The sequence below is a fragment of the Salvelinus fontinalis genome, chromosome 5, assembly GCF_029448725.1.
Source record: "Salvelinus fontinalis isolate EN_2023a chromosome 5, ASM2944872v1, whole genome shotgun sequence".
Classification (NCBI taxonomy): domain Eukaryota; kingdom Metazoa; phylum Chordata; class Actinopteri; order Salmoniformes; family Salmonidae; genus Salvelinus; species Salvelinus fontinalis.
The window spans coordinates 11,763,795-11,791,781 of NC_074669.1; the positions used below are offsets into that span (position 1 = coordinate 11,763,795).

General features: G+C 45.3%; 1 protein-coding gene across 1 annotated transcript; it reads left to right on the forward strand.

The window, feature by feature from the left end:
* Positions 1-149: 149 nt before the first annotated feature.
* Positions 150-27,877, forward strand: LOC129855108 (procollagen galactosyltransferase 2-like). The gene is made up of 12 exons (XM_055922444.1): positions 150-480; positions 13,526-13,636; positions 14,000-14,117; positions 14,312-14,446; positions 14,924-15,128; positions 17,907-18,026; positions 19,508-19,581; positions 19,805-19,911; positions 20,247-20,379; positions 22,169-22,296; positions 22,449-22,655; positions 27,014-27,877. Exons 1-12 carry the CDS (start codon positions 230-232, stop codon positions 27,291-27,293), a joined length of 1,869 nt encoding a protein of 622 aa, XP_055778419.1. The 5' UTR covers positions 150-229; the 3' UTR covers positions 27,294-27,877.
* The last annotated feature ends 110 nt before the right edge of the window (positions 27,878-27,987 follow it).

The window sequence follows — 27,987 nt, forward strand, 5'->3', positions numbered from 1 at the left end:
CATGTATTCTCTCATAGCGAGAGCGAGAGAGAGGGGGCATTGGGAAAGCCGTAGGAACGCTTTAGGAAAGTTTGGGGGAGGAGGTTGACTCTAGAGGTAACCTCTCTCCCTCGGTCATACACTCCATCCCCTCCCCCTTCCTACCTTATTTGCTCACTCCCACCATCGCTAACGTTCACTCTCATATTCAGTCGCGGCGGAGCTCAGGTCTGAATAACGGTGCGGGCGAATGATGCTGGGAATGATGCCTGCGTTTGGAGCCGTGGGAGTCGGGCTGTTCTGCGCTCTACTTGTCGCCCTCGTGCCCGGTGGCATGTCAGACATAGCGACTCTGGTGCAGGACCCGGTCCGACCCGAATCGTCCCTGCTGAAGCCAAAAGTCATGATCGCCATTCTGGCTCGCAACGCGGCGCACAGCCTGCCGCACTACCTGGGCTGCATCGACAGGCTAGACTACCCGAAGGAGCGGATCGCTATATGGTGAGAAACGCAACTAACTTTCTAATAACTTTCTTTTGGAAAACGTGTCTTCAATACAGCACCAAGTGACGTATAGATCCGCGCACCCGCCACTATTCCTGATTTGCAATTTATTGGGCTACAAAAAAGTGCACGCATAGAGGTAGGCCAACATAAAGCTGTTATTGTTGTAGGGTAATATAATAAGAACCTCATGTCCACGTAAAGAACAGAGATGCCGCTGTCAGCGTGAACGTGACCTGTTGCTGTGTTTTACAACGCGCTCTCTTCGCGTGTCTCCCGGGTTCCTAATTTCATGTTAGGATAAGATGAAAGGGTAAAGGATGTTAATGATGGTGCTATTTTTCTTTACGCACACATTGCGGAAATCAGGGGTCCTAAAACAGCTTCCGGGGATGGGGGCCCCTACATTTTCCATAGGCAGTTAATGTTTAAGGATCGTGATTGCAGTAATAAGGCCTGGCCAGCAGGCAGCCTGCCTGGAGATGCGAGAGAGTACGTAGACACCAGACACTGAGCGGCTCTGACAGAGGCACAGAAGGTGGGAGCTCAGCTAGCACACTAAGGAAGTCATGCGTAAAGTGCAGTGGAGAGAATCACGGGAGAAATGGAGCGATCTGGATGACTAGTCTACAGGGACAAAACAAGTCAGTACAGAAGCATGTGGAGACTGCCCAGATACCTCTTCTGTTGCACATGACATCGACACTTTTTGAGAGACTTGATATTTTATTAATGTATTTTCTCTGTTTCTCCCAGAATTGCTGTCATGCCCTGTGGGGTGCTTTTGTATTGTGTGTTCCACTCATCCTTTCAAATGCTTGCTTTTGTTTGCAGCTTTATGTCTTTCTGCTTCTCAATGAGACCATGCACCTCCCAACACACACACCCACACACACACACACACTAGGACTAGACCCACTAGGACACTTCCGCAAGTGTAGACGGCCAAATGACTGAGCCAACATGTTTATGTGGAGCCCTTTAACTAACAAAGACAGGGGCCTAGACCCATCAATGCCACTTGTGGCATCCAGTACACAGCCACACACTGGATAGAGACAGTAGAATCAGACACTAGAGTCTGTGGTTCTGTTTGGAGCAGGGCTCTGCTCAGTTGAGCCTGAAATGTTGTCTTATGCATCTGCCCCAGATTTAATCCTATAGAGGCATTTTGATTTTCCACAGGAAAGTAAAAGTTTGGATTCAGTACGTTTTACTGATAGTGTACTGTACCTGACTTATAAACATCCACGGTGAAGTTCATCTGACTTTACATCTTCCATGACCTCATAAAGCAGATTCTCTCATATTTACCACTGTACACCCTCTTTTCTACCTCTCTCTTTATCTCTCTTCTCCCCTCCATAGCCTTCCTGAGAGTCAAAACAGTTTGCGTCTGACTGAGCACTAAGCAAAGTAATTTAGGGAGGGACGAAAAGTCCCAGCGTAGCCTGAGGGTGGAACCAGCTGTGGAACATCATGTCCACATAGCACAGTCAGATGTATAGAAGCAGCAGACCCTATAGCAGGGTTCCCCAACTGGCAGCTCGCAGGCTGAAATTAGCCAGAGGGTGGTTTGATTTGGTCCCCCAAGTCTTCTGAGCAAAAATGTTCATTGTTGGACACAAAAGACTGTAAAAACACCAGGAAATCAGCTCCAAGTGATTTAAATTTTGGAAATCTGTTCCCAAGAATTCAAACGCATAGTAGAGAGACACGTGATCATATACAAATGTAAGCAAGGTTTGAAATTATTATGTTTTAGTCAAATATTATATCTGTTTGGGCTTCTTGCGGTCAATTTGCAGTCTACAAATTATTTTAAATGACGTTCTGGCCGCCTGACGATCTACTCAAGAGAAATCATCTCGCGGCTGAATCTAGTTGATGATCCCTGCTGTATAGGATCTGTCTACTGCTGCACTCTACTGTCTGTCTGGAAGCTTCCTCTGAGTCAGAACCGATAAGGTCTCAGTACAGCTCTGCAAGCTCTCAATACTGACTGCCAATGAGAAGTGTTTGGCAAAGAGACATTTATTGGGTGGCTTAGCAGCCTACAGTAGACATTCAGTGTTGATAATGACTATACCATAAAGAAGAGTTTTGTAAGTATGACAATCTGCCAGAGCTAGACTACAAAATGAGTCAAAATGTTTCTCCCAAGCTTGCCTCAAATCTCACTGTTTCTAGGTGGTGTATTTCACTCGGTTCTTATATAAGAGAGGAAAATCCATGCTCACTGTTGCTGTGATCATTTCATTGTTTTGTAAGTGCATGAGCCAACAGCCTCCTCCCATCCTTTTATGACAGTATTGTAAATGTCATACAACACACAACAAATGTCAAATGTTGTCATTCTGTTTTACAAACTAGTGGAACCAGGTCCCCATGAGAATGTGTTTTCAAATGTTGAAATACATATGTATTGTATTAACAGCTGTAGTTATACAACTTCTATAAAGAGAGAGGTAGTGAAAAGCAACAGAAGTGGTAGAGTTACGGTTTGTGAATCGGCTGGCCACAGACCTGGTGCCAGTGGCTGATTAATGTGTGTGCGTGTGTTTGTTCTGGGGCTGAAGGGTACAGCTTGGACACTGCTCATCTTTCAATTCCCCCCTGCTCTCCCCTGGGACAAGGAGCTGTCACTGTTCAAGTGGGGAAAAAATGGGGGGGAAAGTGTGTGTTAGTGTGTGTGTATTTAGGGGCACATGCAAGTTTCTTCTCTGTGATGGCTGGAGGAAGAGCAGTCTGTGTGTATGATAGAGAAAGATTGGTTGGGATAACGCACTCTCCCCATAGAAGGCTTCAGTAGTCTGAAAATCAAATGGAGGTATCGGAGTCTGACAGAGAAGACAAAGAGAGGTGTGAGAGAGTCTCTCACTGTGCTGCGAAAGAATGCAGGGAATTATGTGGAAAAGGGAGACAGGGGCGGGGTGGTCGGTAGGCTTGTGTTGAGAATTACCCGGTGGCATTGAGCAAGTTAGTGAGTGAAGCCACATTCCAGCCATGCTCAAACAGTGTACCCTCCTCTCTCCCCTCACCTCCTTCCCCTGCCCTCAGGACAACACTAAGCTGGCCGCAGGCCAACGATTGGACATGGGCCAGAACCCAGGCTCGTGATTGGTTGATAGAATTAAAAATATATATATTTATCTGTTATTTTACCAGGTAAGTTGACTGAGAACACGTTCTCATTTACAGCAACAACCTGGGGAATAGTTACAGGGGAGAGGAGGGGGATGAATGAGCCAATTGTAAACTGGGGATTATTAGGTGACCGTGATGGTTTGAGGGCCAGATTGGGAATTTAGCCAGGACACCGGGGTTAACACCCCTACTCTTACGATAAGTGCCATGGGATCTTTAATGACCTCAGAGAGTCAGGACACCCGTTTAACGTCCCATCCGAAAGACGGCAAAGAGAATGTGACTCAGCCCTGTGATTGGTCCCCAGAGGTCATGACTCTGTGTTGTGACTGGAGTAGAAGGTTGAGCTCATCATTGGGGCAGTGTTCAGGAGTAACTCTGTAGCCTGGAGCTGAGTCTGTGGGCTATTTATGGGAAGTGCTTTTCCAGGTGGTGAAAGTGAACTGAAGAGAGATGATGTGTTGCTGTGTTTTGACTGTGACAACAGAATCTGTTCTCTGAACTTTGTTTGTGTGAAAAAGCCTAATACATATATTCCATTGTCGTTTCTATGCTCTCCTGATTACATATTTGATGATGATAATGTGATGCACAAACCACGAAGTCTGAACCACAACAGAAAAGTATGAACAACAACCATCCTTTTTCAATGATAATGTATATGACTGAGAACACCATCTAAACCATGTGTGCCTCAGCTATTATGACAGACATCGTCAAGGACTCCAGTCACCCGAGCCACGGACTGTTCACTCTGTTACCATCTGGTCCTGGACCAAAAGGCTCTGAGAGCCTCTACCACCAGGCCATCAGACTGCTGACAAGCTAAACATAGCTGTCTCCCTGCACTTTAGAGACTATTTACACCAGATAACCAATACATTATTACTGTAGAAATTATTTGTACAGACTACCCACACATCCAACCCTTACACACAAATGTACACACAAACACCCATAAACACACACGCACAAGCACTCTAAGAGCTCACATACACTCACACACAAAGTCAACTCTGCTGTTCTAATATATACTATTGATTCCACTGCCCACATTATACACTGCTCAAAAAAATAAAGGGAACACTTAAACAACACAATGTAACTCCAAGTCAATCACACTTCTGTGAAATCAAACGGTCCACTTAGGACGCAACACTGATTGACAATAAATTTCACATGCTGTTGTGCAAATGGAATAGACAAAAGGTGGAAATTATAGGCAATTAGCAAGACACCCCCAATAAAGGAGTGGTTCTGCAGGTGGTGACCACAGACCACTTCTCAGTTCCTATGCTTCCTGGCTGATGTTTTGGTCACTTTTGAATGCTGGCGGTGCTTTCACTCTAGTGGTAGCATGAGACGGAGTCTACAACCCACACAAGTGGCTCAGGTATTGCAGCTCATCCAGGATGGCACATGAATGCGAGCTGTGGCAAGAAGGTTTGCTGTGTCTGTCAGCGTAGTGTCCAGAGCATGGAAGCGCTACCAGGAGACAGGTCAGTACATCAGGAGACGTGAAGGAGGCCGTAGGAGGGCAACAACCCAGCCGTAGGAGGGCAACAACCCAGCAGCAGGACCGCTACCTCCGCCTTTGTGCAAGGAGGAGCAGGAGGAGCACTGCCAGAGCCCTGCAAAATGACCTCCAGCAGGCCACAAATGTGCATGTGTCTGCTCAAACGGTCAGAAACAGACTCCATTTCCCAATGGATGTCTTTTTAATCATGTCAGGAGGGGAGCCTTTGACATATTTGGTGGTATTTGTTTTAAAGAAAGGACAAGAGAAGATTTTGTGGGATTTGAAGTAGCCAATTTGGGCTCTGATTTCTCTCTCTCTTTCTCGTTTTCCTTCTCTTGGTCTCTCTCTTTCTCTTTGTGGATTAGATCATATCGCTGGCACATGGCTGGTATGTGAGTGTGTGTTTGATTATCCTTAGTGCTCTGGCCCAGTTTCAGTCTGTTGGGGTCTGCATGTGGTGGTGGTGCGGTGTGCATCTGTGTATTTCTACTAGCCTTGGGCCAGACTTGTGCTTAGTGAAGGCAGTAACTCAGTGACACAGGAACTCCATCACTCATACAACAGAGACAGTACCACCTCCTAACTCACACAACAGAACACACACTTATGATTTATTCAACACTTACCATTTTTACATGAGGAGTGTTAATACTCAGCCAGTGGTTTCTTCATAAAACCTGAGAGGAGATGGGACTATCCCCAGACCTGTGTCTGCCAGCAGAGAGAACAGCTCCATGTCCCCTGCCAGGAGTTGTGGCTATACTCAGAACAGCCCTGGCCATGTGTCAGTGAATCCCCAGAGGAGAACTGAAACATATTACACATAGATCCTCACATAGATGGTCCTGTTGGCATGGAAGTGATTGTCTCTTGACCAGTAGTTCCAGAGGTGGAGTTGGATAAAATTGTGAATTCTTCTCCCTGTTGCCCATGTATTCCAGCACATACTAGCAGGCCAACAATGGATCTGGCTAATGCTGAAACAGACTGGCATCCAGACAGGCAAAGCATTCCATTTCTCTTCAGAAAGACAGGAAAAGACTGAGAGAAAGAGAGGTGGGGAGGTGTGTTTCAGTTTAAGTGTTTTAAGGGGTGTTTTGTGTGTGTGTGAGAGAGGGAGAGGGAGGTGGGGAAGCTGTGTAAACTGTTTTGAGGGATGTTACAAATTATTTATTCAGCAGTGGCCGGAAGGACTTCGTGTTGTCACAGAGGAACTATAATTTTAGCCAAGTCAGTCTGTCTGTGTGTGTCATCACCCTGGCTTAACCACAGAGACACACTGTACTACCTCTGTTCACGTTCTCTTACTCTATATCCCTCCCTTTCTCCCTCTCTCTTTCCCTCCCTCACCTTTCTCTCTGTCTTTCTCATTTCCCCTTACAAACAAAATTATTGTGATTGTATGTTTTTCTACCACTTTGCATTTATCTAGACATCACCGAGTAGGAAATATTTGTTTTGCTGTCTGTGTATTTCATGTGAGTGAAAATTCTGTGTGAATTTGAACGTGATTTGCAGGTAGCATAGTGGTTAAGAGCATTGCTGGTTAGAATCCCTGAGCCGACTAGTTGAAAAATCTGTCAATGTACTCTTGAGCAAGGCACTTAACCCTAGTTCCTCCTGTAAGACACTCTGTATAAGAGCATCTGCTAAATGACTAATATTTATATTTTTGTGAAGGACATATGTGGGGTAGGACAGAGGGCAAGAACACAGAGATTTTCTGACTGATTATATTTGGAAGTTGTGTGGCCTGATTGAGAGTGTGTATGGATAAGTCATGGTAGGTCATGGTGTGGGAGGATGAGGTAAGAAGGGGTGTTGTGTAGGCTCTTGGGGGGAGGAGCTTGGGTCATTCTGCCCTTTGTTGACGGTGAATGTTCTGAGGAATACGGCTAGGAGGTCTCAATCACCCCTTCACCCGCCCGCCCTCCCTGACAGGACAGCATGTATTGCTGCAGCCACGTCAGCCTGGGGGGAGGGGAGTTACTGCAGAATGCACACACACACACACACATACAGTTGAAGTCGGAAGTTTACATACACCTTAGCCAAATACATTTAAAAATTCAGTTTTTCACAATTCCTGACATTTAATCCTAGTAAAAATGTCCTGTCTTAGGTCAGTTAGGATCACCACTTTATTTTAAGAATGTGAAATGTCAGAATAATAGTAGAGAGAATTATTTATTTAAGCTTTTATTTCTTTCATCACATTCCCAGTGGGTCAGAAGTTTACATACACTCAATTCGTATTTGGTAGCATTGCCTTTAAATTGTTTAACTTGGGTCAAACGTTTCGGGTAGCCTTCCACAAGCTTCCCGCAATAAGTTGGTTGAATTTTAGCCCATTCCTCCTGACAGAGCTGGTGTAACTGAGTCAGGTTTGTAGGGCTCCTTGCTCGCACACGCTTTTTCAGTTCTGCCCACAAATTTTCTATGGGATTGAGATTAGGGCTTTGTGATGGTCACTCCAATTTCTTGACTGTGTTGTCCTTAAGCCATTTTGCCACAACCTTAGAAGTATGCTTGGGGTCATTGTCCATTTGGAAGACCCATTTGCGACCAAGCTTTAACTTCCTGACTGATGTCTTGAGATGTTGCTTCAACATATCCACATCATTTACTTTCCTCATGATGCCATGTATTTTGTGAAGTGCACCAATCCCTCCTGCAGCAAAGCACCCCCACAACATGATGCTGCCACCCCTGTGCTTCACAGTTGGGATGGTGTTCTTCGGCTTGCAAGCCTCCCCCTTTTTCCTCCAAACAAAACGATGCTCATTATGGCCAAACAGTTCTATTTTTGTTTCATCAGACCAGAGGAAATTTTTCCAAGAATTATGATCTTTGTCCCCATGTGCAAACCGTAGTCTGGCTTTTTTTATGGTGATTTTGGAGCAGTGGCTTCTCCCTTGCTGAGCAGCCTTTCAGGGTTTTTTTCTCCTTAATTTAACTTCTCTGGGATATGTGGGACGCTAACGTCCCACTTGGCCAAAAGCCAGAAAAAATGTAGCATGCTACACATGTTGTGATTAAAGCTACACAGCCAACATGTCTGATTTCAAAAAGGATTTATGGTGAAAGCACACCAAACGATTATGTTACCTCAGTACATAGCCACAGAAAAACACAGCCACTTTCCCAGCCAAAGATAGTAGTCACAAAAAGCAGAAATAGAGATAAAATTTATCACTAACCTTTGATGATCTTCATCAGTTGATACTCATAGGACATCATGTTACACAATACATTTAGGTTTTGTTCGATAATGTGCATATTTATATCCACAAATCTCAGTTTGCATTGGCGCCATGTTCAGAAATGCCTCCAAAATATCCGGAGAAATTGCAGAGAGCCACGTCAAATAACAGAAATACTCATCATAAACTTTGATGAAAGATTCATGTTTTACATAGAATTAAAGATACACTTGTTCTTAATGCAACCGCTGTGTCAGATTTAAAAAAAACTTTACGGAAAAAGCACACCATGCAATAATCTGAGACGGCGCTCAGATATAACAACATTTCTCCGCCATGTTGGAGTCAACAGAAATATGAAATTACATCATAAATATTCCCTTACCTTTGATGATCTTCATCAGAATGCACTCCCAGGAATCCTAGTTACACAATAAATCATTGTGTTGTTCAATAATATCCATTACTTATGTCTAAGTAGCTACTTTTGCTAGCATGTTTAGTGCACATGTCCAAACGCTCGCGCAGATGCAGGCGAACTCGGACGAAAACTTCAAAAAGTTATATAACAGGTCGAATAAACTGGTCAACCTAAGTAGAGAATCAATCTTGAGGATGTTGTTACCATAACTATCCAATAACGTTCCAACCGGAGAATTCCTTTGTGTCTCTAGAAGTTATGGAAAGCAAGACGATATCGTTTGGAATGCGCGTGACCAGGAACTGGCATTCTGCCAGACCAATGACTAAAACACCTCCCATCCGGCTCAACATCACAGTAGAGACTTCATTCCACGTTCTACAGACGGTTGACATCTAGTGGAAGGTATAGGAAGTGCAAACAGATCTATATCTTACAGGGAATTGAATAGGTGATGAGTTGAACATCGACCAGCCTCAGAATTCTCACTTCCTGTTTGGTTTTTGCCTGCCATATGAGTTCTGTTATACTCACAGACATCATTCAAACAGTTTTAGAAACTTCATGGTGTTTTATATCCAATAGAAATAAAAATATGAATATATTAGCATCTGGGACAGAGTAGGAGGCAGTTCACTATTGCGTGCCGCAATTCATCCAAAAGTGAAAATGCTGCTCCCTATCACAAAGAAGTTAACAAGGCAAGTCAGTTAAGAACAAATTCTTATTTTCAATGACGGCCTAGGAACAGTGGGTTAACTGCCTTGTTCAGGGGCAGAATGACAGATTTTTACCTTGTCAGCTCGGGGATTCGATCTTGCAACCTTTCGGTTACTAGTCCAACACTCTAACCACAACACTCTAACCTGCCGCCCCAGGACATGTTGATATAGGACTTGTTTTACTGTGGATATAGACACTTATGTACCTGTTTCCTCCAGCGTCTTTGCTGTTGTTCTGGGATTGATTTGCACTTTTCGCACCAAAGTACTTTCATCTCTAGGAGACGCGTCTCCTTCCTGAGCGGTATGACGGCTGCGTGGTCCCATGGTGTTTATACTTGCGTACTATTGCTTGTACATATGAACGTGTTACCTTCAGGCATTTTGGAAATTGCTCCCAAGGATGAACCAGACTTGTGGAGGTCTATAATTTTTTTTCTGAGGTCTTGGCTGATTTCTTTTGATTTTCCGATGATGTCAAGCAAAGAGGCACTGAGTTTGAAGGTGGGCCTTGAAATACATCCACAGGTACATCTCCAATTGACTCAAATTATGTCAATTAGCCTATCAGAAGCTTCTAAAGCCATGACATCATTTTCTGGAATTTTCCAAGCTGTTTAAAAACAGTCAACTTAGTGTATGTAAACTTCTGACCCACTGGAATTGTGATTAAGTGAAATAATCTGTCTGTAAACAATTGTTGGAAAAATACTTGTGTCATGCACAAAGTAATGTCCTAACCGACTTGCCAAAAGTATAGTTTGTTAACAAGAAATTTGTGGAGTGGTTGAAAAACAAGTTTTAATGACTCCAACCTAATTGTATGTAAACTTCCGACTTCAACTTTAGGTAAAGTGATTTAAGTCTGTTAACACTAGCTACGGTAAAAGGGCATATCAAATGCAGATACGATGGAAGGATTTTAGGCCTCGTAACTTTCACATGAGTGTTTGTTCAGTGTTTTTGGGCCCGGTGTAACCCTTCCGTCCCCTGACCCCTCCCATTGATCTTGCTCAATGTTAGCTCATCACACCCCCTCCTCACTGATGAAAGGCATAGCCAGTCCAGGTGGGACTGATAGATCGAGGAGAGAGGAATAGAGAGAGAAAGAGATGGTAAGAGTGTGTAGGTGAAACCTAATAGCATGTGGTGTCCAGATGAGGATCATAAAGAGAGAAAGTAGAGCTGCAGCGCTCCAGGACTGAAAATAATAAGCCATAGAGTTACTGTAAACCTCAAAGAGCGCAGAGCGGAGGAACAAAGTGACGGATAAGTGAAAAGAGGGAGGGAGGAAGACTGGATGAGTGTCCAGTCCAACCCCCCAGAGCCTGGATTGTCAAACACCTTCAAAATGAGCTGACATTTTAACACGCTCTCTCACACATACAGAACACAAACACACATGAACCGAAGTGCTAAAACACACATTATGATGCTATGTGCACCTATGAGTGTACAGATAAAAAAATATATATATATACAGTATCCTACAAGCACATTTTTCCATTCACACATCATTGGCATTGAATTTCAGGCTTGGCTGCAGTGCGTGTGAGTGTGGTTAGGGGGATGTGGGGATGACCAGGGACTCAAGCTGCTGCTCTGTACCCTCCTTGGCTGATTCAGCCCTGGGGAGAGGAAATCGAGAAGCCTGGAAAGGATAGATCCTGCCGGAAACAGGACATGCATGTGTGGAATAGGAGATGGAGAGAGGAGATGGAATGATGAAGATTCACATAAATAAATTAAAGAAGAGACACAAAGGTGAAAGATAGAAAACCTGGCCTGTGTGCTTGCCTGTCCTCTGCCTGTACAGGACCATAGAATCCACACACGCGCACACACACACACATCACACACACACCATACATCACACACACACACACCAACTGTTATCTTACATAAGGCAAAATGACATGCCGCTTCCGTAATAGAAAATATCATAGTGTACTATGACAGAGCTGTGTGTTATGGCTGAAAGGGGCTGATCCAGTGAAGAATGACATACAGTCAGAAACCTTCAACTGCTAAATGCTTGAATAGGCTCCTTCTGGAATTGTGGGCAGATTTGAAAACGTTAGCATTTTAGTGGGGAATGTGGAAACCTAACCATATTGTCATCTGTTTGTTTTGTCTGTGTTCTAATGAGCATGGTGAGACATTTACTAAATAGGTTTTAGTTAGTATGAGACCTCACTGACTTGTATAAGGATGGCAAGGGAACAAAGGAATGAGAGGCAAACGCATGCTCCTGCACGCATACATGCACACACACGCGTCCTCATACAGAACGTATGGAGATTCTTCTGTTTCTGAGCTTCTCACAGATCCACCCCATTCAAATCCTAGCCCAGAGCTCATTTGAAAATGACACGTACCAACACATTTATTTCCTCCAGCAATATGGAATTTCATGGTTGAAAAAGACATGTCAAAGAGTGTGCACATCCATTCATTACCTCCACTAAATGTGTTTTACCCAGTGACAAAGACAGAGACCAGTTGTCAGAAGCGGGACTCATCCTTTACAGCATGTGTCCAACTCATTCCACAGAGGGCCGAGTGTCTGCGGGTTTTCACTCCTCTCTTGTACTTGATTGATGAATTAAGGTCACTGATAAGTAAATAACTCCCCTCGTCTGGTTGTCTAAGTCTTAAAGTTTAACACCCCTGCTTTACAGTTTACGTCCACATACCCAGTCATGTGCAAACACACACACTCACTGTTTTAAAATGCCTTACATTACCATAAAACATGTATGTATTCTTCCTCACACAGGCTCAAACATGAACTCACACACACACACACACACACACACACACACACACACACACACACACACACACACACACACACACACACACACACACACACACACACACACACACACACACAGACACCCCTGACACACACACGGTTGTTATTAACCCCAGGATTACCCTTGTGGTCCTTCGGGCAGTAAGGCCTACATTCTCTCTCCAGCTGTACTGACTGTGTCTGTCTGGAGATCTGTTAGTATCTGGGTGTTAATACCAAGTCAACTGTCTGTCTGGAGATCTGTTATTGTCTGGGTGTTAATACCAAGTCAACTGTCTGTGCCGAAAGATCTCTCTCTGGACAGGGTTTCTGTGTGTCTTACAGGTGTCAATATTGTTATCTCTGAGCTCAGTGTGTGTGATGAATTGTGTCTACAGTGTTATCTCATGGTAAACTGTGTTAGCAGCTGTTTTGTTAAATGGGTGTTTACACACTGCTATCTCTGGTTTGTCTGCACTCTAACGTAGGGCGAGAGTTTGTCTGGAGATGTTACAGCCAGGAATATTACAGCAAGCAGTGGAAAACTCCAGTTTGTGTTTGTGTGTGTGTGCTTGCCGTCAGTGACACAGCATCCTCTCTACAGACACTAGCCTCTCTCTCTCTGTCTCTCTATTGACCTTTTCCTCCATTAAGCACGTATTAGATGCAGAGAGAGAGAGAGAGTACTGTAGTTATCATCTCAAGGCCTTAGGCTATTACTGTCAGGCTACGACTCTGTAGAGGTAAGAGCGTGATAGCATGGGGTGAGAAAGGAAGGGTGAGTGTGTGACAGAGTTAGGGTAGGGGTGTGTGTGTGTGTGTGTGTGTGTGTGTGTGTGTGTGTGTGTGTGTGTGTGTGTGTGTGTGTGTGTGTGTGTGTGTGTGTGTGTGTGTGTGTGTGAGGACAGGGAACACGGTGTGCAGACAGTGGCAGCAGTGTGTGTGAGGACAGGATAGAGTTGTCCCAGCTGCGGTGCTGAACTGTACGCGCTGGCCTGTTTGTTTGTTGCCCCTTTTACTCTCCTGACTCACATAGGACACTGTGTGTCTGTGTGTGTTCATGTTTTGATCCTACACACACAGGATCAGCTGCAGCTATGTTTCCGTGTTGCTGTTGCCGTGTCGACACATTATCTTGATGCGTTATGTAGAAAGTTAGTGCTTAAATGTCTTGTTCCTGCATTGTCATGTGCGTTGTGTTGATATAGTGTCCCATGTTATATTATGTCTCAGGGCAGCGACAGACCACAGTGTTGACAACAGCACAGCCATGCTGAGGGAGTGGCTGAAACAGGCCCAGGACCAGTACCACTATGTGGAGTGGAGACCCATGGAGGAGCCCAAGTAAGTCTGACCACCCCCCCCAGTGTCTGACTCCCCCCGTGCCTCTGACCACGCCCCCCAGTGTCTGACTCCCGCCCGTGCCTCTGACCACGCCCCCCAGTGTCTGACGCCCCCCGTGCCTCTGACCACGCCCCCCAGTGTCTGACTCCCCCCGTGCCTCTGACCACGCCCCCCAGTGTCTGACTCGCCCCCTGCCTCTGACCACGCCCCCCCCAGTGTCTGACTCTCAGCCTCAGGGAATCTCTCCCCACCCCATCTGTTCAGGTTCACATTCCTTAATTCTTGGAATCTCTGAAGTTCACTGCTCATTAAGGCATGGTGAATATGAGGTACTGATCGTAAAGCTTTTTGTCCTGTCCTCAGGTCCTATACTGATGAGTGGGGGCCCAAGCACTGGCCTCCGTCCCGCTTCAACCATGTGATGAAGCTGAGGCAGGCTGCTCTGAAGGCAGCACGGGAACGCTGGGCAGATTATATACTGGTGAGACAGAGATAATATTATACCTGTGAGATTATGTGTGACTTTAGTTTGTGGTATAATTGTATGTGAATGATGATACCTGCTTTCTCTCCGTCTCCGGTTGTCTTAGATTGTATACCTGCAATACTACATGTTTGTTAAATTACATTCTGTGAGATTATACATTATTCTGTTGTCTTTCTCTGTGTGTTTAGTTTGCAGACAGTGATAACCTGCTGACCAACCCCAGGATCCTGAACCTACTCATGGCTGAGAACCTGACTCTGGTGGCTCCCTTGCTGGAGTCTCGCTCTCTCTACTCCAACTTCTGGTGTGGCATCACTCCCCAGGTAAATAACCTGCAATAACCATGTAGCCCCACATAGACCTCACTCCTCTTTATGTGCCCTCTCTCTCCGTCAGCAAGCAAGTGAATGTTATGACCATTTGGTCTCTGTTCTTCACAAAGCTTACATACCTCTTAAAGTGATGCTCTAGAACTTTTGTATAATTTCAGCCAGTTGTTTTGAAAGTGCTGCTCTCGAGCCAAAACGGGTCCCCGTTTTTTGTGCACTATGTCATCCAATTGTGTACTACGTCATTCATATCGTAGGATATGTTACGTTCTGCAATTATTGTATTTTTTTTGCAGTTCGTATGTTACGAATCTAATTCGTACAATATTTTACGAATTTGTTGTGCTTAAGATCCCGGACTGCATCTTTAAGAATCGCGGACTGCATCTTTAAATCTATCTATATTTCCCGTCCCCCTCTCCCACCTTCTCTTTTTTTCTTTCTCTCCATCTCTTTATCTCTGTCTCCCAGGGTTACTATAAGCGTACTCCAGACTACCAGCCAATCAGGGAGTGGAAGCGTCTGGGTTGCTTCGCCGTACCCATGGTGCACTCCACCTTCCTGTTAGACCTGAGGCGTGACGCCAGTCGGGAGCTGGCCTTCTACCCCCCTCACCCTGATTACAGCTGGGCCTTCGATGACATCATGGTATTCTCCTTCTCCGCCCGACAGGCAGGTCAGAGTTTAACTCCCTCCCACACCCCGCCATGTGTGGTCACCATGATCCTGTCCAGACACAACCCCTAGTTCATGTTGTTGGATGTGTTGTAAAAACATAGCCCTGAGTACAAGACACCCCACCCACATACAGCCTGGTTCAGATACAACCCCTAGTTCATGTTGTTGGATGTGTTGTAAAAACATAGCCCTGAGTACAAGACACCCCACCCACATACAGCCTGGTTCAGATACAACCCCTAGTTCATGTTGTTGGATGTGTTGTAAAAACATAGCCCTGAGTACAAGACACCCCACCCACATACAGCCTGGTTCAGATACAACCCCTAGTTCATGTTGTTGGATGTGTTGTAAAAACATAGCCCTGAGTACAAGACACCCCACCCACATACAGCCTGGTTCAGATACAACCCCTAGTTCATGTTGTTGGATGTGTTGTAAAAACATAGCCCTGAGTACAAGACACCCCACCCACATACAGCCTGGTTCAGATACAACCCCTAGTTCATGTTGTTGGATGTGTTGTAAAAACATAGCCCTGAGTACAAGACACCCCACCCACATACAGCCTGGTTCAGATACAACCCCTAGTCCCAACCACCAACACAGTGAAATCAAAGTCCTTATGGCTGCACCCATCCTTCCATTCAGGCGCAGGGGGTCATTTATTTAACCAGGCAAGTCAGTTAAGAACAAATTCTTATTTACAATGACAGCCTACCAGGGAACATTGGGTTAACTGCCTCGTTCAGGGGCAGAACAACAGATTTTTTACCTTGTCAGCTCGGGGATTTGATCCAGCAACCTTTCGGTTACTGGACCAACACTCTAACCACTAGGCTACCTGCCATCCCAAATGTAAGAAGCTTATGCCATATTATTTTACACCTATCCGATTGCTTCAGATCTGCAAATACAAATACTCTGTGTTTTAATAGTTCTGAGGGTTCTTCTGTGTCTTGTGTTGAATACATGTTTTACAATAGAACCCATCATGTGTTTAATGGAGGGAGACAAGGCAGGCTGGGTAATTGACACCGGATTTGTGACTTTCGGACTTCCCTGATTGTGTGGGATTATTTGATGTGGCTTGTGATCGGTAGGGCACAAACAGAACTAGTAAACACATAACTTTTAAATACATAACACAAATTCTTACATACACTTACATACACACAGTAATACACACAGCCATTGTGTGTAGCAATCTACACACAATACCCCATAATGACAAAGCGAAAACAGTTTTTAGATTTTTTTTGCAATGTTATTAAATATAAAAAACAGTTTCCATTGATCATCCTTGAGATGTTTCTACAACTTGATTGGAGTGATTGGAGACACTTCCAGAAGGACAACCATCTCTGCAGCACTCCACCAATCAGGCCTTTATGGTAGAGAGGCCAGACGGAAGCCACTCCTCAGTAAAAGACACATGACAGCCTGCTTGGAGTTTGCCAAAAGGCACCTAAAGACTCCCAGACCATGAGAAACAAGGTTCTCTGGTCTGATGAAACCAAGATTGAACTATTTGACCTGAATGCCAAGCGTCACGTCTGGAGGAAACCTGGCACCATCCCTACGGTGAAGCATGGTGGTGGCAGCATCATGCTGTGGGGATGTTTTTAAGCGGCAGGGACTGGGAGACTAGTCAGGATTGAGGCAAAGATGAATGTAACAAAGTACAGAGAGATCCTTGATGAAAACCTGCTCCAGAGCACTCAGGACCTCAGACTGGGGTGAAGGTTCACCTTCCAACAGGTCAACGACCCTAAGCACACAGTCAAGACAACGCAGGAGTGGCTTCGGGACAAGTTTCTGAATGTCCTTGAGTGGCCCAGCCAGATCCCAGACTTGAACCAGATCAAACATCTCTGGAAAGACCTGAAAATAGCTGTGCAGCAACGCTCCCCATCCAACCTGACAGAGCTTGAGAGGATCTGCAGAGAAGAATGGGAGAAACTCCCCAAATACAGGTGTGCCAAGCTTGTAGCGTCATACCCAAGAAGACTCGAGGCTGTAATCTCTGCCAAAGGTGCTTCAACAAAGTATGAGTAAAGGGTTTGAATCCTTATGTAAATGTAATTTTTCAGTTTTTTATGTTTAATAAATTAGCAAAAATGACTGTGTGTTGACAGATGTCCAGGTGTATGTGTGTATCAGTGTGTTTTTGATTTACTCTGTGTGACTGTGTGTTGACAGATGTCCAGGTGTATGTGTGTATCAGTGTGTTTTTGATTTACTCTGTGTGACTGTGTGTTGACAGATGTCCAGGTGTATGTGTGTATCAGTGTGTTTTTGATGACCTCTGTGTGACTGTGTGTTGACAGATGTCCAGGTGTATGTGTGTATCAGTGTGTTTTTGATTTACTCTGTGTGACTGTGTGTTGACAGATGTCCATGTGTGTGTGTATCAGTGTGTTTTTGATGACCTCTGTGTGACTGTGTGTTGACAGATGTCCAGGTGTATGTGTGTATCAGTGTGTTTTTGATTTACTCTGTGTGACTGTGTGTTGACAGATGTCCAGGTGTATGTGTGTATCAGTGTGTTTTTGATTTACTCTGTGTGACTGTGTGTTGACAGATGTCCAGGTGTATGTGTGTATCAGTGTGTTTTTGATTTACTCTGTGTGACTGTGTGTTGACAGATGTCCAGGTGTATGTGTGTATCAGTGTGTTTTTGATAACCTCTGTGTGACTGTGTGTTGACAGATGTCCAGGTGTATGTGTGTATCAGTGTGTTTTTGATGACCTCTGTGTGACTGTGTGTTGACAGATGTGCAGATGTATGTGTGTAACAGAGAACACTATGGCTTCCTGCCGGTTCCTCTGAAGGCCTCACAGAATGTTGACGAGGAGAAGGAGAGCTTCACACACACTATCGCTGAGGCCATGAGTAAGCACACACACACACACACACACACACACACACACACACACACACACACACACACACACACACACACACACACACACACACACACACACACACACACACACACACACACACACACACACACACACACACACACACACTACCTTCTAAATCAAAATAAACGCCTCTTTTACTTTGTCAGATTTCTACCTCTCCTTCAAAAGGATCCTTTATCTCTGTTATCTCCCATTTTAATTTAGCCTCTTCTCTGACAATACACAAAACCTATCCTTAACCCTGAACTTTTCCCTTACCCTAAGGCCTGCTACAGTGCCTCTATTTCACTCTCTTTTTCCTTCCCCCTCCTCACCCTCCCACCGTTTTCTCTCTGCTTATGGGAATGGGAAATAAACCAGTGTGACCCTAGAGGAAATACTCTCTCTGATTCCACGCTGCTGTATTAACTCTAACTCTGACACCCTCTGTCTGTATTAACTCTGTATTAACTCTGACTCCTCTGTCTGTATTAACCCTGTATTAACTCCAACTCTGACTCCTCTGTCTGTATTAACTCTGTATTAACTCTAACTCTGACACCCTCTGTCTGTATTAACTCTGTATTAACTCTGACTCCTCTGTATGTATTAACTCTAACTCTGACTCCTCTGTCTGTATTAACTCCAACTCTGACTCCTCTGTCTGTATTAACTCTGTATTAACTCTAACTCTGACTCCTCTGTCTGTATTAACTCTGTATTAACTCTAACTATGACACCCTCTGTCTGTATTTACTCTGTATTAACTCTGTATTAACTCTAACTCTGACACCCTCTGTCTGTATTAACTCTGTATTAACTCTAACTCGGACTCCTCTGTCTGTATTACCTCTGTATTAACTCTGACTCCTCTGTCTGTTTTAACTCTATATTATCTATAACTCCTCTGTCTGTATTAACTCCAACTCTGACTCCTCTGTATGTATTAACTCTAACTCTGACTCCTCTGTCTGTATTAACTCCAACTCTGACTCCTCTGTCTGTATTAACTCTGACTCCTATGTCTGTATTAACTATGTATTAACTCTGAATTCTCTGTCTGTATTAACTCTGTATTAATTCTGACTCCACTGTCTGTTTTAACTCTATATTAACTATAACTCCTCTGTCTGTATTAACTCCAACTCTGACTCCTCTGTATGTATTAACTCCAACTCTGACTTCTCTGTATGTATTAACTCTAACTCTGACTCCTCTGTTTGTATTAACTCCAACTCTGACTCCTCTGTCTGTGTTAACTCTGTATTAACTCTAACTCTGACTCCTCTGTCTGTATTAACCCTGTATTAACTCAAACTCTGACTCCTCTGTCTGTATTAACCCTGTATTAACTCTAACTCTGACTCCTCTGTCTGTATTAACCCTGTATTAACTCTAACTCTGACTCCTCTGTCTGTATTAACCCTGTATTAACTCTAACTCTGACTCCTCTTAATGTGTTAACAGTTGACCACAACATAGCGCCCTCAGAGTACTTGTACAATCCCCAGATGCCGCAGGACAAGATGGGTTTTGATGAGGTACAGTAAGACACTGGCCCAGACTGTTTAGAGGAATTGGTTTATATTGAGAGCTCATCCGCCTTTCTTTGATGTGACATTCATTTCTTCCCCTCCCTTTCCTGCTCTTCCTTACATCTGTTTCCTTCCTCCACTACCCCCATGGCTCTCCCCCTACTTCCTACTCTGCCTTCCTACTGATTGCTCCCTCCCTCTCTCTGCCCCCTCCCTCCCTCCGTCTCAGATCTTCCTGATCAATCTGAAACGTCGTCTGGACAGGAGACAGAGAATGTTGAGCACCATGACCTCTCTGGGTCTGCAGGCCACCCTTACTGATGCAGTGGATGGCAAGTAGGTCTCACCCATGCACGTACACAGGACTGCACAGCTGCATGGGACACTATGGTTTACATTAGTTCTCTGTTCATTGATCCCAATCTCTCTCTCTCTCTCTCTCTCTCTCTCTCTCTCTCTCTCTCTCTCTCCTCTCTCTCTCTCTCTCTCTCTCTCTCTCTCTCTCTCTCTCTCTCTCTCTCTCTCTCTCTCTCTCTCTCTCTCTCTCTCTCTCTCTCTCTCTCTCTCTCTCTCTCTCTCTCTCTCTCTCTCTCTCTCTCTCTCTCTCTCTCTCTCTCTCTCTCTCTCTCTCTCTCTCTCTCTCTTTTTTTCCTTCCCTCGCTCTCTCTCAGGGCTCTGAACACTTCTCAGCTGCAGGCGTTGGGTATAGAGATGATTCCAGGTTATAAGGACCCGTACTCTGGCCGTGTTCTAACCAGAGGAGAGATAGGCTGCTTCCTCAGCCACCACTCCACCTGGGTACAGGTGTGCTCAACTAACCTCACTAAATCAAATCAAATATTATTACTCACATACACAGTTTATGGCAGGCATAAAAGGTGTGCCAGCTCCCTCAACATTGTAGTACAATAATCCATATCCATAATAGACATATAAAAAATAACAAATAGTAGTAGCCTGATATGTACACAAGAGGATCTGCAGTGTAGATAATGAATGTGTCAAGAATGACTGTATTTACAAATTGAAAGTGGGTAGTGTGTTGGTCACGCAGTTGAACAAATTATATATAATAGAACAGCAGCATTGGTTGTGTGTGTGTATGTGTGTGTGTGTGTGTGTGTGGGAGTCTGTGTTATTATGTGTTTGTTTATGGGTGGTTGTGTGTGTGCTTGTGTGTAAGGGGTGGATGTGTGGAGAGTCAGAGAAAATAGTCTCTAATGTGCAGATAGTCTCTAAGGTGCAGATAGTCTCTAAGGTGCAGATAGTCTCTAAGGTGCAGATAGTCTCTAAGGTGCAGATAGTCTCTAAGGTGCAGATAGTCTCTAAGGTGCAGATAGTCTCTAAGGTGCAGATGGTCTCTAAGGTGCAGATGGTCTCTAAGGTGCAGATAGTCTCTAAGGTGCAGATAGTCTCTAAGGTGCAGATAGTCTCTAAGGTGCAGATGGTCTCTAAGGTGCAGATGGTCTCTAAGGTGCAGATGGTCTCTAAGGTGCAGATGGTCTCTAAGGTGCAGATAGTCTCTAAGGTGCAGATAGTCTCTAAGGTGCAGATAGTCTCTAAGGTGCAGATCGTCTCTAAGGTGAAGATGGCCTTCATTTCTCAGAACAAGAATACACTCAGTATTTCAGAAGAAAGTTTCAGAAGAAAGGTCTTTGTTTCTTGACATTTTGAACCTGTAATCGAACCCACAAATGCTGATGTTCCAGATACTCAACTAGTCTAAAGAAGGCCAGTTGTATTGCTTCTTTAATCAGAACCACAGTTTTCAGCTGTGCTAATCTAATTGCAAAAGGGTTTTCTAATGATCAATTGGCCTTTTAAAATGATAAACTTGGATTAGCTAACACAACGTGCTATTGGAACACAAGAGTGATGGCCTCTGCACGCCTATGTAGATAGATATTCCATTAAAAATCTGCCGTTTCCAGCTACAATAGTCATTTACAACATTAACCATGTCTACACTGTATTTCTGATCAATTTGATGTTATTTTAATGGACAAAAAATTTGCTTTTCTTTCAAAAACAAGGACGTTTCTGAGTGACCCCAAACTTTTGAATGGTAGTATAGGTTTAGCTGTTCAGCAGTCTGATGGCCTGGTGGTAGAAGCTGTCTCGGAGCTTGTTGGACCGAATCCCAATGCTCCGATACTGCTTGCCAGATGGCAACAGAGTGAACAGCCCATGGCTCGGGACTGGAGTCCGTGACGATCTTACGAGCCTTCCTCAAACACTGCCTGGTGTAGATGTCCTGGAGGGCTGGGAGCTCGCCCCCAGTGATGTATTGGGCCGACCGCACCACCCTTTGTAGAGCCTTGCGGTTGAGGGCAGTGCAGTTATCATACCAGGCAGTGATGCAGCCGGTGAAGATGCTCTCGATGGTGCAGCTGTAGAACTTGAGAATTGAGGGCCCATGAGGCGCTGTTGCGCCTTCTTCACCACAGTGTCGCTGTGATTGGTCCATGTCAGGTTCTCTGTGAAGAGGAACTTGAAGCTTTTGACCCTATCCATTGCAGCCTGTCGGTGCCAATAGTGGTTGTGTGCTATTGCATATTCGTGACTCCATGCCTATTCTCTGTGCTGTTGTCAGTTGGCAGAGCGTGGTCTTTCCAAGGTGCTGGTGTTGGAGGATGACGTGAGATTTGAGCCCAGATTTAAGAGGCGAATGATGACCATCATGGAGGAAGTAGAGAAGGCCCAGCTGGACTGGGATCTCATGTAAGAACGATGTCTACAAGTAGCATTGTTATGATGTGTAATTATTAATTGTGAGCTTATGTATAATGAATTGAATCACTCTTCTTCACCCCCTCCCTTCTTTTCTATCTCTCTCTCTCTGTCTCTCTCTCCCTCCCTCTGTTCTCATACAGCTATGTGGGGCGGAAGCGTATGCAAGTGCGTCAGCCGGAGCGTTCAGTGGAAGGGGTTAATAACCTGGTGGAGGCGGACTACTCTTATTGGACGCTGGGCTATGCTCTGTCAGCGCAGGGTGCCAGGAAGCTGCTGGCTGCTCAGGCCTTCAGCAAGATGCTACCTGTTGATGAGTTCCTCCCCGTCATGTTCAACAAACACCCCAAGTAAGGGACTGGCTGGCTGCACTGTGGCTGACACAGACAGGGCGACAGACAGGGGGAGGAGAGAAAAATGTGCAGTTTTATTTTGCCTTAGGGTGGAGGCAAATGTTTTCAGTTTTTAATATGATCAATGGGCCCCACCCCGGTTGGTAAATCAAACACACTTTCTACAAGTTTAGATAGTCTAGCAGCCAGCTAACTGACCAATCTTTTCTTATTTTTTTTTGCTGACATGGGCTAATTAAGTGACTGCTGACGCACAACCAAATTTCAAAATTGCACCATGTGTATTCTATTATTCTAACTCTCAACAGTAAGTTGAGACCCCGACAGAGTTTTTAATTTATATGTTTTTATTTTTGGTCCGTGGGTCCGTCCCTGATATAGGCTCTGTGGTATGGTGAGAGGTGTTCCTTATTGGTGTTTTAGAGTTACTTTATTAAAGATATTTATTATATTTCACCTTTGTTTAACCAGGTAGGCTAGTTGAGAACAAGTTCTCATTTACAACTGCGACCTGGCCAAGATAAAGAAAAGCAGTGCGACAAAAACAACAACACAGAGTTACACATAAACAAACGTACAGTCAATAACACAATAGAAAAATCTATGTACAGAGTCTGCAAATGTAGAAGATTAGGGAAGTAAGGCAATAAATAGACCATAGAGTTTAAATAATTACAATTTAGCATTAACACTGGAGTGATAGATGTGCAGATGATGATGTGCAAGTAGAGATATTGGGGTGCAAAAGAGCAAGAGGATAAATAACAATATGGGGATGAGGTAGTCGGTTGTGCTATTTACAGATTGGCTGTGTACAGGTACAGTGATCAGTAAGCTGCTCTAACAGCTGATGCTTAAAGTTAGAGAGGGAGATAAGTCTCCATCTTCAGTGATTTTTGCAATTCGTTCCAGTCATTGGCAGCAGAGAACTGGAAGGAAAGGCGGCCAAAGAAAGTGTTGGGTTTGGGGATGACCAGTGCAATATACCTGCTGGAGCGCATGCTACGGGTGGGTGTTGCTATGGTGACCAGTGAGCTGAGATAAGGCGGAGCTTTACCTAGCAAAGACTTATAGATGACCTGAAGCCAGTGGGTTTGGGGACGAATATGTAGCAAGGGCCAGCCAACAAGAGCATACAGTTCGCAGTGGTGGGTAGTGTATGGGGCTTTGGTGACAAAAAGGATGGCACGGTGACAGAATACATCCAGTTTGCTGAGTAGAGTGTTGGAGGCTATTTTGTAAATGACATCGCCGAAGTCAAGGATCGGTAAGATAGTCAGTTTTACGAGGGTATGTTTGGCAGCATGAGTGAAGGAGGCTTTGTTGCGAAATAGGAAGCCGATTCTATATTTAATTTTGTATTGGAGATGCTTAATGTGAGTCTGGAAGGAGAGTTTACAGTCTAATCAGACACCTAGGTATTTGTATTTGTCCACATACTCTAAGTCAGAACCTTCCAGAGTAGTGTTGCTAGTCGAGCGGGCAGGTGCGGGCAGCAATCGGTTGAAGAGCATGCATTTAGTTTTACGAGCATTTAAAAGCAGTTGGAGGCCATGGAAGGAGTGTTGGATGACATTGAAGCTCGTTTGGAGGTTTGTTAACAGTGTCCAAAGAAGGGCCAGATGTGTACAGAATGGTGTTGTCTGTGTAAAGGTGGAGCTGAGAATTACCAGCAGCAAGAGCGACATCATTGATATATACAGAGAAAAGAGTCGGCCTGAGAATTGAACCCTGTGGCAACCCCATAGAGACTGCCAGAGGTCCGGACAACAGGCCCCCCGATTTGACACACTGAACTCTATCTGAGAAGTAGTTGGTGAAACAGGCGAGGCAGTCATTTAAGAAACCAAGGCTATTGAGTTTGCTGATAAGAATGCGGTGATTGACAGAGTCGAAAGCCTTGGCCAGGTCAATGAAGACAGCTGCACAGTACTGTCTTTTATCGATGGCGGTTGTGATATCGTTCAGGACCTTGAGCGTGGCTGAGGTGCACCCATGACCAGCTCGGAAACCAGATAGCATAGTGGAGAAGGTACGGTGGGATTCGAAATGGTTGGTGATCTGTTTGTTAACTTGGCTTTCAAAGATTTTAGAAAGGCAGGGCGGGATTGATATAGGTCTGTAGCAGTTTGGGTCTAGAGTGTCTCCCCCTTTGAAGAGGGAGATGACCGCTGCAACTGTCCAATCTTTGGGGATCTCAGACGATACAAAAGAGAGGTTGAACAGGCTAGTAATTGGGGTTGCAACAATTTTGGCGGATAATTTTAGAAAGAGAGGGTCCAGATTGTTTAGCCCAGCTGATTTGTAGTGATCCAGATTTTGCAGCTCTTTCAGAACATCAGCTGTCTGGATTTGGGTGAAGGAGAAGCGGATGGGGCTTGGGCAAATTGCTGCAGGGAGTGCAGAGCTGTTGACCAGGGTAGTGGTGGAAAGCATGGAGAAAATTGCATGGAGAAAACGCCATGGACTTTACATAGTCCCAAAACTTTTTGAAATTAGTGCTACAGGATGCAAATTTCTGTTTGAAAAAGCTAGCCTTAGCTTTCCTAACTGACTGCGTATATTGGTCCCTGACTTCCCTGAGAAGTTGCATATCGTGGGGGCAATTCCATGCTAATGCAGAACGCCACAGGATGGTTTTGTGCTGGTCAAGGGCAGTCAAGTCTGGGGTGAACCAAGAGGTATATCGATTCTTAGTTCTACATTTTTGAATGGGGCATGCTTATTTAAGATGGTGAGGGAAGCACTTTTAAAGAGCAACCAGGCACCCTCTACTGACGGGATGAGGTCAATATCCTTCCAGGATACCCGGGCCAGGTCGATTGGAAAGGCCTGCTCGCTGAAGTGTTTTAGGGAGCGTTTGACAGTGATGAGGGGTGGTCGTTTGACCGCAGACCCATTATGGATGCAGGCAATGAGGCAGTGATCGCTGAGATCCTGGTTGAATCTCTGGCACTCTTCTTTTCTTTCCCTCTCTTTTTCTCTTCACCTCTGTCTCCCCCTCTCTCTCTCCTGTACAGAGTGAGTCCCTGATACACAGGCCAGGGATTGTTCCCAGGGATAAATGGGTACTCTCTGTCTCTGCACCCTGCCCTCTGCCTCTCCTTGCTCCCCTGCCCATTTTCCCTCCCTCCCTCCCTCCCTCCCTCCCTCCCTCCCTCCCTCCCTCCCTCCCTCCCTCCCTCCCTCCCTCCATTTCTCTCTCTCTCATCTCTCTCCCCTACCCCACTCTGCCCCCCCCTCTCTCTATCCCTCACTCTCCTCTACCCCTCTTTGCCCTTTCCCCTCTGTCCTCCCCTCTCTTCCCTCTCTCTCGCTCCCTTTCCCTCGCTCTGCCTCTCGGAGGAATGTGGGTCCGGAATGTCTCTTCCTGCTTCTGGTGAGAGGGACAGGATTCCCATTGATCCAGAGCTCAGTATGAGGGTGGGGTGTAGATATGTGTGTGTATTACTATATAAATACACAGGAGTGAGTGTGTGCGAGTGTGTGTATGTATTAGTTTGTATGCGTGTGTGCTTCTAAGTGCGTGTGTGCATGTCTGTGTGTGTGTGAGAGTATAAATCACTACATAAATACAGAGAGAGAGAGAGAGAGAGAGAGAGAGAGAGAGAGAGAGAGAGAGAGAGAGAGAGAGAGAGAGAGAGAGAGAGAGAGAGAGAGAGAGAGAGAGAGAGAGAGAGAGAGAGAGAGAGAGAGAGAGAGAGAGAGAGAGAGAGAGAGAGAGAGAGAGAGAGAGAGAGAGAGAGAGAGAGAGAGAGAGAGAGAGAGAGAGAGAGAGTGTGTGTGTGTAAGGGATGCCCTGCAGTCTCTCTTCTGCCAATTCTGAGAGGATCAAACACTCAGACTAAGTCCTGCCTCTCAGGGTTCAATTCCCTGGGAAGTAATAAAGGCATCAGGTTACTCTCTTTGCGCTGGCACTGTCTAAACGGCTGCAAGGGGGCTGACCTCTGGCTGACAGGGCATGACTGATTGAAGCTGATGTGTCTCGCTCCTCTCCCCTCTCTGCACCTCTCTACAACTCTCTGGCTCCCTTTGATGGCATGTTAAAGTGTCATGATCAGCGCTCCTTTCTGACAGATGCTGGAAGTCTCTGCCCTACCAGAGTGCACTCTGATTATGTGTTTCTGACCTCTCTGTGATGCAATCTCTCTCCATGCTTAACTTTGACCAAGTGGTGCTGATTCTGCAGGGCTGAATTACCATACATGACCTTCTCCTTTCTGTACACCTCTATCATTTTGAATGGTGCACAAAATGCACTTTGATGACAGTTTACTATGTCCTCTCTCTCCCCCTTAGTGTGTGATTCTCTTTGATGACGTGTCATATAACCCTCTCCCCCCTCTCTCCATCAGTTCTGACTTCATGTCTCACTTTGAGTCTCGGGACCTGAAGGCCTTCTCCGTGGAACCCCTCCTCCTCTACCCCACCCACTACACGGGCGAGCCAGGCTACGTCAGCGACACAGAGACCTCCACCATCTGGGACGACGAGGCCACCGCCACCGACTGGGACCGCCAGCACCAGCACGCCAGGAAGACAGAACAGCAAGGCCGCATCCACACCGTGGCCCAGAACAGTGTGACGGGAGACTCACCTCCACCCGCTGCCCGCTCCACACGAGACGAACTATGAGGAAGAAGAGATAGACTTGTTTACACACAGACATACACATAGATATACACACACACACACACACCTGGACGGACACACACTGTACAGGCATGTGCACTGCACACACACACTCACACTCACAGACCCAACCAACTGGATACACACTAAACTGCTCCGCTCGGTGCTCTTTCTCATTGGCTATCTGCTGGCTAATGGCATAACAGCAGGCTGAGATGCGAATCCCATTGGCTGCCTGGTGAGGGGCGGAGTGGTCTGTGCACTGAGGAATAGGAAGTGGGCTTCAGGCCCAGGACCCCAGCTTAATTTATTCCCCATGCACTCTACATGACACACACACACCTCGGAGAGATGCAGAGAGGGACTGGGGGGGCCTGAAAAACCACACCATGCTGGGACTATATGAGAGAGACTGGGACAAACCGGGACTCTGCAACATGTGGAAGACAGATATTGCTGTTGGCAGTGCAGAGATACAATTCACAAATACATCTTTTTTTATTGTTAAAAAGGATTATTATTGTAATTTAAAAATAACAGATGTGGTTTTTGGGCAGGAATAAAGTTATCTTACAGCTGTCTGAAAACGTGTTAAGTGTGTGTATGTGTGTGCTTCTGTGCATGCAGGCTGGAGACTGACATACTATACCCAGGAGTACTGTCAATTCCAATGATGTCACTGTCACTCACAGACACA

Bases quoted from the DNA above. Each gene is read 5' to 3' on its own strand.
- LOC129855108 (XM_055922444.1), top strand. From the start codon at position 230: ATGATGCTGGGAATGATGCCTGCGTTTGGAGCCGTGGGAGTCGGGCTG. The intron at 13,637-13,999 runs GTAAGTCTGACC...TCCTGTCCTCAG, and splicing joins AGACCCATGGAGGAGCCCAA to GTCCTATACTGATGAGTGGG. The intron at 20,380-22,168 runs GTGTGCTCAACT...TGCTGTTGTCAG, and splicing joins ACCACTCCACCTGGGTACAG to TTGGCAGAGCGTGGTCTTTC.